The sequence below is a fragment of the Microtus pennsylvanicus genome, chromosome 8 (genome assembly GCF_037038515.1).
Source record: "Microtus pennsylvanicus isolate mMicPen1 chromosome 8, mMicPen1.hap1, whole genome shotgun sequence".
Taxonomy (NCBI): Eukaryota; Metazoa; Chordata; class Mammalia; order Rodentia; family Cricetidae; genus Microtus; species Microtus pennsylvanicus.
Window position 1 is genome coordinate 18226090 of NC_134586.1, and position 12698 is coordinate 18238787.

The window sequence follows — 12698 nt, forward strand, 5'->3', positions numbered from 1 at the left end:
TATATTTCTAACCTGTTGGGCTAAGATTATCTCAGGGCCTGTACCTTGAGACCTGTAGAACAGAGAAAAGCCTGGCTTGAGTTTGAAGGATAGTATCAAGCTATTGAGTGGGGGTGAGACAGAAATCTAGGTAGACACCCTTCCAGCCAGAGGGAGGGATTGGCTGTATGTCATTAGCTAGATGTAACCCCAATACCACACAATGTCACTTAACCTATATAAGCTGATGCTCACAGTAATAAACTGAATTCCTGCTTTGATTTGGCTCCCTATCACATCTGATTGTCCTGTGTTGTGGGGCTGCAGAATGGGCAGATAGGGCATTCACCTTTCCCTGGGGAATAAGGCTAAGGAGGCCTGGCACTAACCTTTATATCTCATTTTCTTATTCAATGGATCCTTTTGTATTGTGATTTTTGTATCAATTCTGTAACGATTTTAGGCATGCCTGCAATGTATTTTGACCATATTTGCTCTGCTGGTGCCCCCAACTCTTCCAAGATCTATTATTACCTCTCCAAATGCCTCTCAGTTTCCTCTATTTATTCCCCCAACGTAGCCATACAGATTGAAAAACTCCTTCCTGTCCCTCATTATTACTCTAGCCCTCTATTCAGCATTCTTGAACAGGTCACCAAGTTTGTTAGGGGCTGTTGGAGCATTTGCTTTGTTTCATTGTTCCTTTAAAATTCTAGTTTTCCTACAGTCATAAATGAATGTGGGTTAGTGTAACAACTCAATTTATGCAAGCACCCACCTACAAGCCAATATGATATGAAATGATCACAAATCTTACATAAAGACAAATCTTAAAGACAAGGTTTTAGAGCTTTTGTTTAACTCTATCAATTGTGAGCTAGACTGTTGCTTTGATTTTCTACTTTGTGGTATCAATAATCTCAGGTCTGTACTTCCAAAGGTTTGAATTTTGCCAGAATAAGGTGGATTTACATCTTAAAGAAGTAGACTTGGAGGTTAACCTGGTCTTTAATAAGGCTCAGGGACATCCTTAGAAATGGTAAAATCCTAACACGTGGAGTGACCATGCGTCAAGTTTCCAAGCTAGAGAGCAGAAGGGAAGATACCTTTACTGTCAGAAATGGGCCTGAACTATATTTTTTTAACTTGCCCTCAAATTCTATTTTTCAATGTGTCAACAATCTTTTATGTTTTATAAGTAACAGAACAAAGAAAACTATCAGTCAACAAACTTCCCAAATACAGTAGGGGAACATATTAGGTGGGTAGGTTCCAGCAACTTGGGAAATCTAAGGGCCTAAAATGCTGTCTGATGACGTTCTTATTTTGGGGTCAAGACAAGTTAGTATTCTTGTATTGTACTGCAAAAGGCTGTAAATGATGATCACAGGACATTAGGTCATAAACAGAAGTGACACATGTGGCTATTTAAGGAGCTAAAATACACCAAGATAATTTGTCTCTGGACTTGAAACATTCCAAACTCTCCCCAATCACTTCCAATGCTGCCGTGTCTTAAAGGCCAAGGGTCCAAATACCTTAGGTCAAAGAACTATATCACTAGCAATAATAGGTCTCAGCACTTGCAGCCCGAGCTACGAAACTAGCCTCTGCTACAAGCTGCTGCCAGCAGTCATCATCTACTACTTCTTTGAGTTAAGGTTTCACTAGCTGTTGATGCCCCAAGCTACCGACAACAGGAGCGCCAAACACTAAGACTCTAACTGAGGCACTGATGACTGCATGTCTCTGGGTCCTAAGGCCTGGAGCATGTTCCCAAAGCTTGGAGTTATACAAGCCTCTGTGTCCGTCAGTCCAGTCCGCTAGCTTTCAGGACCTAAGAGCCCACAATGACCACCAGGGAGTTGTTTCTTGACTACCCATGACGCTGAGTACACAATGCGACCAAGCCAGCTGATCCAGAGCACAAGGAGAAAATATTCGTTTTTGGTCATGGTTTTGGAGTTTCAGAAGATGGCAGGACGGCAGCATAGTTTGGATGTGAGGGTGAGGCACAGCTTCACAGTAGGATTACAGTCAAGCAAAACCATCCACCTCAGAAGCAAAAAGCAGAAAAGGAAAGGATCCCCTTTCTGTCATCCCCTTTCAAGAGAACCTTCCCCAAACCCTACCAGCTCTGTCTCTGCCTTACATACATTCCTCTGCCTCTCCCTAATGCCACCCTGAGGGCTTAAGTCTACAACACATAGGCCTTTCACAGGCATTGAAGATCTACTCCGTACTGTAAGGAAGGACACCACTAGCAAGGTTTCTGCAAAGTAAGCTTCCATCAAAAGCAACATCACAGCACCAGCTTTTAAATCCAGGCTGCCACAGCAACATAAAAGCAACACACGTGTGTGTGCATTATACAACAGAACACTTGGTACAGCTGTAATCATCTTTATGTTTTCCAGAAAGAACTAGAGATATGATGGGGACAAAGGCACCACCAACTCTGTGCCACTGCTTTTTGGATGTTTCCAGGCAACCAACTTTACTCCAGACCAAGTTCTAACCATTGTCACAAGCTATTGCAGACCCTGTTAGAACATTATATCACATACTTTTAGTAACTGCTCTGCCAGGGAAGTGGATTCTAAATCTCACACAGTGTAGCTATAAACAACAAGCTGTATTTCCTTTGTGTCTAAAACCATTCTTTCTAAAGTAATTTGTTTCAAAATATGAACGTAGAAAAGCATTAGCCAAATGAAGGTGTAGGCATAATTCCATCTTACGCTGGAATCTATCATGCTGGGCCTCTGTGCAGAGGATAGTGCCTATGTAGGAAACAAGCCTTAATTTACCATGAAAGCGCATAAAATCAATGGTTTTGCTTTGCCAAATTTCACTATACAATCCACATGACAATTGAAAATACAAACAGATATTGAAACACAAAACAAAAATGCACGAGAGAATAAGTGCAATTTACAGTTAGTTGAAACAATCCCGAAGTTACACAGGTATAACAGATTTGAGATTTGGGGGAGATTACATAAAGTCCAGGGAAGGGCGAACCATGATCTGCTTACTGGACGGCAGAAGGTTGAGTTGATGCCAATCAAGCTTCTCCCCGCCCCCAGTAGTGGTCGCTAGCCAATCCGGGGCTGCTAGCAGACACCGTTGGGGTGTGTCCCGCTGCCGTTACTCTCACCGAGGAGCGAGGACAGGGCGCAGCTTCAGTGCCAAACCATCAGGCTGGAGCGGTGCTGTATCATCTGTCCATCAGACTTGCTCCGTCCCTGACCCCAGAGAAACTTGGCCCTCCGAGTCCAAAGGTTTGACAACGGATATGATTATCAGTTCTCCTTTTGTCCTAAGAAATTTCTCTGCCTCGGTAGTAACTGGAGCGCCTTCAAGATGATAGTGGAAAATTTATACAGAGCATCCCAGACAAGCCATGTATCTGGGCATCATAGGACAACGTTTGGTAAGGAGATGACAGGGTTTGTTTGCTGGCTAAGACTGGTAGCCTTTGCTTAGCCTGTGAGGCAGAGGGTACGCACGTGGACCTTAAATGAAAACGATCACTATCGTCGTCTAAAAAACAAAGTCTCAAAACTAAAAGGAAAAAGGAACACTACCTTCCCACTAGATCCGCCCTTCCCTAGCTGCAAATAAAAAGATGTACCATTAAAACAAACAAACAAAACCACAAAACGAAACCAAACCTTCTGGGGAAGGCGGGGACTGGGTTTTTGTTCTGCAAGCCTTGTTGGAGGATACACCACCCAGTTCTTGGAAATGACACTTAGATGCAAAGTTACTCCTGAGCACCTTTCCCCCATTTCCAAATAGAGCAAAGACTGAGTTGTGAATAGGACACAGAGAATATGGATTTCTGTTTGTTTGTTTGTTTGTTTAATGGGGGTTTTGTTTGCTTGCTGTTTTTCTCTGGTAAATAGTGACCTGTCTGTTTGCCTTATGTGCAGATGCGAAGAAATTGCTGACCCTGTGGACCCTGCTATGTGGTGGTGTTGTTGTGCTTCTTTGGGGGTTTTTCAGTTTCCCTAGAAAATGTAAGTGATTGGTTTCTGCTGTCCGTTTGCCTCCTAGAAAAACAGTCTTTGGATAAATATGTATTGCACCTAATTACTGCTGATTCATCCCAAAATGGGACTTCATGCCTAGAAAGGCTTTTATACCCCCTCTCTAATTGGACAGCGACAATCACAAGCAATCAGCTGTGGCAGAGTAATTACTTGGCGGAAGTTTGTTCAGTTTGAAGCAAGAGGAAAGTGAGTCCTGGTGGTCAGATAAAGCCTTATCAGGAGTTGGGTGTGTGCTCCACGGTAAGACCTTGTAGGTACAGTATTCACATCAGAAAACCGAGCCAGCTGTAATGGCAGTGGTGGTAAAGATTAAAGTGAGGTTATGCTGTGCTGCATTTCCAGAGTGCGTTAGCCTTTACTGCCACCCATGAGTGTGTGGAACCTTATTCTAACAGAAGCAATGGCAGGAGATACTCCCCCACCACCACCACCGAAGAGGTTTTCCTGACAGCGGGGTGTCCAGATTCTACGCTAGACCCTGGATCGTCTTACTCGGTCACTAGCACTGCCCTTTCTGGCTCCCATAGACCATTGGTGTTCAGTGACATAATGAAGGTCACAGCTTATTCCCAAATGAAGTAAAAACAAAAAATTCTCCTTAGGCCCTATTCTTGCTATAAGTGCTGCTTATGTTTGCTGCTTAGTACAGAAACCTTCTTGAAATCTTTTCTGTGATTTTGTTTTCCTCTCCCTCCTCTGCTCCCTGCCTGCCTCTCTCCTTTCCATTCATCCGTAGGTCCTTCCTTTCTCCAGGGCCGCGTGTATTCCAAGCATATGATCTACCAACACACTATATCTGCAGCCCAGATGGCTAAGTTTTTTGCTTAAACATGATGGTGTTTAGAGTTCAACCAGAGCCTTGCTCGTGCTAAGCATGGGCTCTTGCCGTGGAATTAAACCCCAGTGCGTTTGCTTTTCAAATTTTCTACTAAATCCACTTTGATCAGGTTTCTGCTTCTTCTTTTCTGTGAAACCTGTCGTTGTTTACCAAAAAGTCAGTGCCACTACTTAGTAGCCGTCATCTGTTCAATCTTACTTGACAATACACATTCATTTTATTTTTTAAAGGATTTATTTATTTGTTTATTATGTATACAAAATTCTGACTCCATTTATGCCTTTATTGCAGAAGATTTCACCAAATCTCATTATAGAGGCTGTGAGATACCATGTGGTTGCTGGGAATAGAACTCAGGACCTCTGGAAGAGCAGTCAGTGCTCTTAACCTCTGAGCCATCTCTCCAGCCTTCCATGTTCATTTTAAAAATTATTTTTCTCTTAGAAAATTTTATACTATTATCCAATGTATTTTGGTCATGTCCATCTCCTTTGTACCATCCACGGAAACTCCCTTTCAATTCCATGCTCTTTGTTCTGTTGCTGTGCTAATTGATTGAGGGGATTCTCAATCCAAGCACTGTCTGGATATGGACAGCCTTCTTGCAGGCATGTCCCCAAAGGCGAGTCACTCCCTTCTCTGTAAGGGTCCACTCTCAATGCAACAAGGATAGGCCTCAGAGGGAAGGCCTCCCCAACTCGTGTTGGAATTTTCACCAACTTGATATTGAGAAAAATCTTTTCAAAGCAAGCAGTGCTTGATGCAGACATAGGTAACTGGTTGAGCTGCCAAGTGTAATAAATATGAGGACTCAGCTCTGGATAAATCATCTACCCCACCCTGCCCCACCCAAGGCTCATAGACTATCACAGAAGAGTGAAGCTGTAACTCTGACGAATGGGGAAGAGAGCTGCGCATTGTTAACCTTTTGCTGGCATCAACTAAGATAACCTCTGGTTCTTCACACCACTTAAAATCCCTTCCGAAAATAATCCCATTTGGCTTTCAAGTCAGTTTCACAAGTCTGCTTGTGTCCTGCCTATATCATGACTGACTTTATTTCCCTTACTCTTTCCTCCTTTCCCCTTGCACGGTGTTCCAATATGTCTCTCCATGCACCCAGTCTGTGAAGCATTGTTGTCCTCTTGGCCTACTGAACAGGTCTCAAAATTTTATGACATAAATACATCTTTAATCTGGGACACTTTCTGAATTCAATCATTTAAAAAAATAAAATCTAACTACTTGCTTATCTCAAACTTAATAGTGTTCACGCTGAAATATCTCTCCCCCACCTGTGTGTGTGTGTGTGTGCAGGAGTGTAGGTTCCCATCGAAGCCAGAAGTCACCCTTGGATGTCTTTCTTCAGGACTCATTCACCTTGTCACTAGGACTTGGGGCTCAGGTTAGGTTTAGCTGGCTAGCCAGCACCTCCCGGGGATCTGCCTCTCCACTGCTGGGATTACAAGAGAGTGTCACCACACCTAATTTTTTCTGTGGCTTCTGGAGATTGAGTTCAGGTAGTCATCCTTTAATGGCACAGAGTGTATTAACTGAGCAGTGGCCTCACCCGGAACTCTTCATGGCTCTGTGTTCTCTTGTGTCCTTCACCTATGGTCCTCCTCATCGCAGGAAACAGTAAATATATTCTAACTTCAAAGTCAAAAACCTTATGTATTTTTTATTCCTTTCTTTCCTGATTTCCAAATATTATCAGTAAACTGCCACTGTCCTTTCATTGAGCCAAATGTGAACTCTCTCTAGTCACTTGCCAGTTAACCAGCCAGCACTTCATTTTCTTCTCTGATGTTTGTCTCTCTTCTCCCTGTGATCTCTTAATGCAACTGCATAATAATACACTTTCTAGTATGAGATTTTTACATTATTTTTTCCTACTATGATTTTATAATAAAAGTGAATCAGATTTGAACTGGCCACATTTCATGGTTCCATAATCACATATGACTAATTGTATCCTTATGGACAGAGTTTATTTTTAACAATTAAGAAAAATTATCAGATCTGTTGGCAATTTTACATGATTTTTTTTAATTCATTTAGAGCAAAGGCTTATGAATAGCTATGTTGCCCTTAAGGCACCTAGTCTTCCTGAACTACTGGTGTCCTGTACTACTGAATCCTTCACTTAGTCTGTAGGAACGTGGGCATCTTCATTATTTGGTGAACAAGCCAGGCTTGCTCACCTTTTCCCATTGCTTAGAAAAATGTGTTCTTACCCTGGAGGCAGACTTACCTCCCCAGTCCACCTTTCTTCAGGTACTAGGCATCACCTGTGTCTAACCCTACCCGGAATGTTGTGCAGTCATACTTATCCCTTGACCTGGATGCTCTTCATGAGAAACTATATGGTATGTATGGTATATATGGTAAGTATGCACCTTACATGAAAGTGAATTTTTTTCATGGTATATTCATTTTTGTATTCCAAGAACTACAAAAAGATAAATGTCTGCCACGGGGTAAGTGCTCAGTTTGGGTGTAGTTGGATGTACAAATGAAAGAAAATATAAGCTAGCAGATGAATTATAAAACTGCATTTCTGATAGGTCGGGTTTTAAGCCAACTGTTTGATAGTAGTTGTATATTTGAACCCAATATTTTATGGTAAGTTGGGGTTTTTCCAAGTAATTTCAGTGAAATGAGGATTTTTGCTGTGCTATCACATCAGGTTTTATGTGTACAGAAGCTTACTGCTAGTTAATGCTTCCAAATGAGTAGTCACCCATTCATAAGCTTGAGTAGGAGGCGGTCACTTGTTTGTTTTTCCAGTCTTCAGGTAAAAAAGTACCTTAAACACTTTCTCTCAGGGTTAGTCACAAACAAGTAAATTCATATATCCAGTGCTGTGAGTTAAGGAGAAAATGGGAAATGGCGTAAAAGTTAAATTTCAGTGTTTTCCCCTTCCTGATTTTTTTTCCCTAAAACAAAGGACAAAGTTGTAGCTTCAACTTCTGAGGAAATGCTGTTTCTGAGAAACAACTGAGTATCAGATAGGCCAACAGGAAAGGACCAACTCTTTGATATTATGACTAAAGAGGAATCCATTAGGATGTGGTAAAATATCTAAGGTACCATATCCAATTATAAGAGAAGAGAATGAGTAAATAAATTCCACTTGTATGAAAATACCAGAGAAAGATTTGTCAGGGGACTTTTCATTTCTGGAAGTTGCTCATTACTATTTTAAGTTACATGGAGATCTTAATTCTCCAGTGGTTTTTTTTTTCTCTCCTGCTGTGCTCTTGGTTGACCTGTTATCACAGAGCAAATGACTAAATTTATTTAAAGTCATTTCAGTCAAATGGGATGTGGAAGTGGAATTTCTTTCATCAGTGTGAAATATAGGAGACTCTTACAATGACAGTCAGACTCGCTTTTCTCACAGTGTCTTTCATGTTGTATGTTCATTTCAGTTGGAACCACAAGATTAATAAGAAATAAGACATGTGATGATGAAGCAAAGATATGCATGAATGCCTGGCATAAAATTAACCAGAACTGCTTCTTCCTTATCCAACATGAAAACTCATGGCCCATTGCACAGCAGAACTGTGAAAACTTAGAAGCACACCTGGCTAAGTTCAACAACAAGAATGAACTGGTTAGATTTCCAAATGAGCATGCCCAGTAGTTAAGACACAGGTCTTTTGCCTTTGGGGAAGTTGGAGCACAGCAGGGAAGATAGACAGCTAGGAATACAGAAAATATGAAAATTACACAGCATGTTAGATACAATCAATGTGTTTATCACTTCTCCAAGAGGGTAGATTGGAGAAAAGTTTACATTTCCTTGAAATGATGACATTTGAGCAGAGAAATAACATCAAGGGGATGAAATCTCTGGGGAAATAAATCACCTGCAGCACAGGGTTAAGATAGGTAAATGCCTGGAATAGTCAAGGAACTGAAAACAGACAGGCAATCAGCCTGTCTTCCGTGGAGGAATGAGTATGGGTGTGACCACAAGGGTCTTGTAGGCCTTTACAAAGACTTCAGTTTTTTACGTCGGGCAAAACAAGGTGGTGTTTCAGAATTAGGGTCAAAAGTGCCACATTCTGACTTCAGTCTTAACAGATTCACTCTCTTTCCTATAACAAATATAAAGATGGGGCTTTAGGTGCTTGGCTCCCTGCAGGGCCTGTGGTAAGAGCATGGGGGACTCAGACTAGGGCAGTACCTCTTCACACACTGAGTAAGACTTCGAGATGATGCTCCTGATAGTGTTCCTCTTTATCACAGGACGCTTTGATGAGCCTTGTAAATGAAGGATCTTCATATTGGATTGGACTGAACAAACGAAATTTGGACAAACTCTGGCTTTGGACAGATGGAACAAAATACAATGATTTGTAAGCCTTTGTGAAATTGACTTAGTGTTAATTATAAATCATGGTCAAAATTCTAACTCTATAGACAGCTACATCTACTGTTTCTTTTACTACATTTCCTAACCAGGGCCTTCAGCAGATGCTGAGGAGAACCTTCAGGCAAATGGGTAGTCTTTTGGGAGCATCTGCCCTCTAACGCCTCTGTGTATTTCTGTGTGTTTAATTGGATTGTACCTATCTTCCTTTCATTCTAGACTTGATAAAAATCTAGGCAGTTTAAGTCTTTCCCAAGTACAGTTTACACTTGTGTGCCTTTGTATGCTTGAGTGTGTGTGTGCCTTTCACTTCTCATTGGTAAAGAGTGAGTATCCGAAGATGTAATGACGGCTACATTGTCCTTACCCACCAGGGGCCTAACAATATGGATGAGAAGAGATTGGGAAGAGAGATGTTGAATTTCCTTTTATTGAAAATTCCAAAACTTCTCTGCTGTCCCTAGTCTAAAGAATTAATTGTATCCTTAGATTCTATTTTTTTCTGGAAACATTTAAATTTTCCTTAACTTCAGAGTGTAATGATTCTGTTTTTCACAGAGGCTCAGCTAACTTTCACGCACTGCATGTCTTTTTCATGGTGCTCACTCTGCAGTATTAATATTTTGTACCTCACCAAAAGAATTTCCCCAACTAGGAGAAGTTTCCATGATCATTCTATTTATAATAGGTTGAAAACACACAGTGACTTGAAAGCAACAATATAACCAATAATTGTGGTTTTTCACTTGAAAACCAATGTAAGAAATCTATGATGCAAGTTAACTTTGAGCACAAAACACAATTCCTGTGGTGTTTTCTTGAAAAAAAAATGACAGTTTAAGATGTTATGCATTCCTATTTAAAAGAAATTTGAGGGAAAGGTATGAGCTGGTGAAAGTTGGTGTGTTACTTTGCTGGGGTCACCACAATGAATGACAGACTAAGCAGCTAAAGCAACTGATCTGGAGTCTTGAAGTCCACAGTCAAGGTGTTGTCAGGGTCTGTTTCCTTTGACCTCTTGCCTTGGTGTGTAGGTGCCTGACATTTCATTCTGACTTCCAGTGCCTCAGCCTGTGCACACACTCAAGGAAGGGCCTGAATCATTTCTACTTCAAAGAGCATCAGTGGCACAAGGGGTAGGGGAGTGTGTTCAGGGGTAGACAACTTACCTAGCAATTCAAAGGGCCCCTGGGTTCGCTCTCAACATGGCAAAAGAAAAAGAAAAACACTCAGATTATAGGATTAGTGTTTACCCAAAAGACATTATTTTGAGCCAAGGATGGTGATGTGCCTAGAATCTAATGTCAAAAACATTAATTTTAAAAAGATCTTATCTTATTTAATCAGTCTTTTTAAAGCTTTATATTTAAATGCAGTTACCTTCTGCACCCCCGAGGAGTAGGCATTCCACTTATGGGATTCCCATAACAGTAAATGAAAAATGTTTCCCGAAATGCAAGTTACACTCTTCCCGACACCATCTCTAAATGCCTAATTTGTTCCTTTAGTCCTTTTCATCACCGACATAAACGGAACAATCTGACCCCTCTCTGAAAAATTATGAGAGTTTTTTTCCTTGCTGGCAGCACGGAGTGTCTGGCTGTGCCGCTGAGGTGGACTCACATAGGACCTCCCCAGCAGAGTCCAGAGGTTAAGTACGATGAACGATAAGAGCTTACTTAGCGTCCTCTTCACAGAGTACATTTGAACTGTGATCACTGAAGTTTAGATTCATTATATGAGGCTGTGCTGAGTCTGATAAATAAAGATGCCAACCCTTTGTTTCGTTCCAGGAAGGAAATTCATGATTACGGAGAGTGTGCCTTCCTGCACAAACGGGGCATAGACAGTACCACCTGTGATGACCTGAGAGACTATATCTGTATGAAAGTAGGCCAGTGTCCTTGAAGGTTTCTCCCGTCCAAAACAAAATGAATAACAGTGTCTTATATTGTGCGTGTTAAACCCACGGTGATGTGTTTTCCTTCACATCAACATTACTTTGAAATCTAATTTGACTGAAGAACATGCATATAAATTTTATCTTCATGAAATAGTTATTAAGAAGCCTAGAGAGAAGGCTAAGTTTGAGATGGTACTGCTGAGTCATCGAAATTGGCGGGTTTGAGGCTATGGGAACGAAGGGCCTTGCTTGGAATTTATTCATCATGGTGGATCACTCTGGAGGGCAGAGGAAAAGAGAAAGAAAGATCCTTTGATTGTCTGAAATTGGTTGAAATCTGAATAAAGGAGAAAGGAGCTGTGAGACGAGATGAGCTGGGAAGTGTTTCATTTGCCCTCAATACAAGGTTCCTGTGGAACTGTAAACAAAGGCTTGATGGGGAACTATTCTGATCCGGAGCCTTGTGTTGTCACTGGAGACCAAACACCTCTCAACAGGTCTCTAGACACTCAGTCAAACTGCTAAACTGAAGGACTAACGATAACCTGGATTTGTTGTTGCCATCGTTACGGAAAGAGTGAAAGGAGGCAAGTTTTGTCATGAGTCACTGTGAGCTGAACTTGAGCAGTCGCAAGTAGAGAGAAACACGAAGGAAGAACCTTGGTGACCTCGAAGGATCCGTAGAGATTAGCATGGATTCCCCAAAGCTGTTTCACTCAGATTCTGGATAATATTGAAATGGTCTTGAAGGAAAGAGGTAGAAGAGGTTAACACTGGTCATCATTAAAAATCTCTTCACCTACCACAGGTCTTTTCTCATATATGATCCTAGGGTTTGTGTTATATGGACATGCATGTGTGGAGATGTACAGGGCATGAACCCAAAAAGGGACTATGGGTGGGGTGAAGAGCTCTGAAGAAGGGGAGAAGGTAATTGATGCATGTGACATGAAACCAGGAAGACCACCAAAAGGAGAGTTGGGACCCTCAGGAGGATAGGTGGCTGACTTTCATCCACTCCCAAACTTACTCCAGTGATGGTATTCAGAGCTGAACTCGCATACATATTGGCTCACACAACACTGAATTATTTTCCATATTACCATTTTCCTTGCAGTGCTAACCAGAGACCTTAGAATGACAAAATCATAATTGGCCTGTCGTCTGCAGCCATCTTTCACTACATTCTCCCTCTCCTTCAGATATAATTTGTTTCCTACCCTTTAGACAGGGTAACCTTATATATGTTTAGCATATATACTATGTAATGTTTAGCATCTTGACACTCTCGTGCCAGAATGATATTCTCTCATGCTCAGCATGTCTCTCCCTGTCACTCTCAAGTTCACTACAGTTCCAACTCAGTGATGGTCATTCCAACAACATTGTAGCCCTTGGTACATTATCTTATCAACAACCAACATTTTTCTTTCTTTTTTTAATTAGAGTTTGCTGCACAGAAAAATGTCATATGGTTTATTGTTTTTAACTCATTTTTCAGCTTTAACTCATCTTCCCAGAATGAGTCCAGAGATT

At 41.3% G+C, this 12698-nt stretch overlaps 1 protein-coding gene across 1 annotated transcript; it reads left to right on the forward strand.

Annotated features, from left to right (window-relative positions):
* The first annotated feature begins 1878 nt into the window (after window positions 1-1878).
* On the forward strand, window positions 1879-11449 carry LOC142855299 (early activation antigen CD69-like). The gene is made up of 7 exons (XM_075981851.1): window positions 1879-1986; window positions 3072-3263; window positions 3307-3415; window positions 3918-4004; window positions 8310-8497; window positions 9136-9245; window positions 11053-11449. Exons 1-7 carry the CDS (start codon window positions 1879-1881, stop codon window positions 11165-11167), a joined length of 909 nt encoding a protein of 302 aa, XP_075837966.1. The 3' UTR covers window positions 11168-11449.
* The last annotated feature ends 1249 nt before the right edge of the window (window positions 11450-12698 follow it).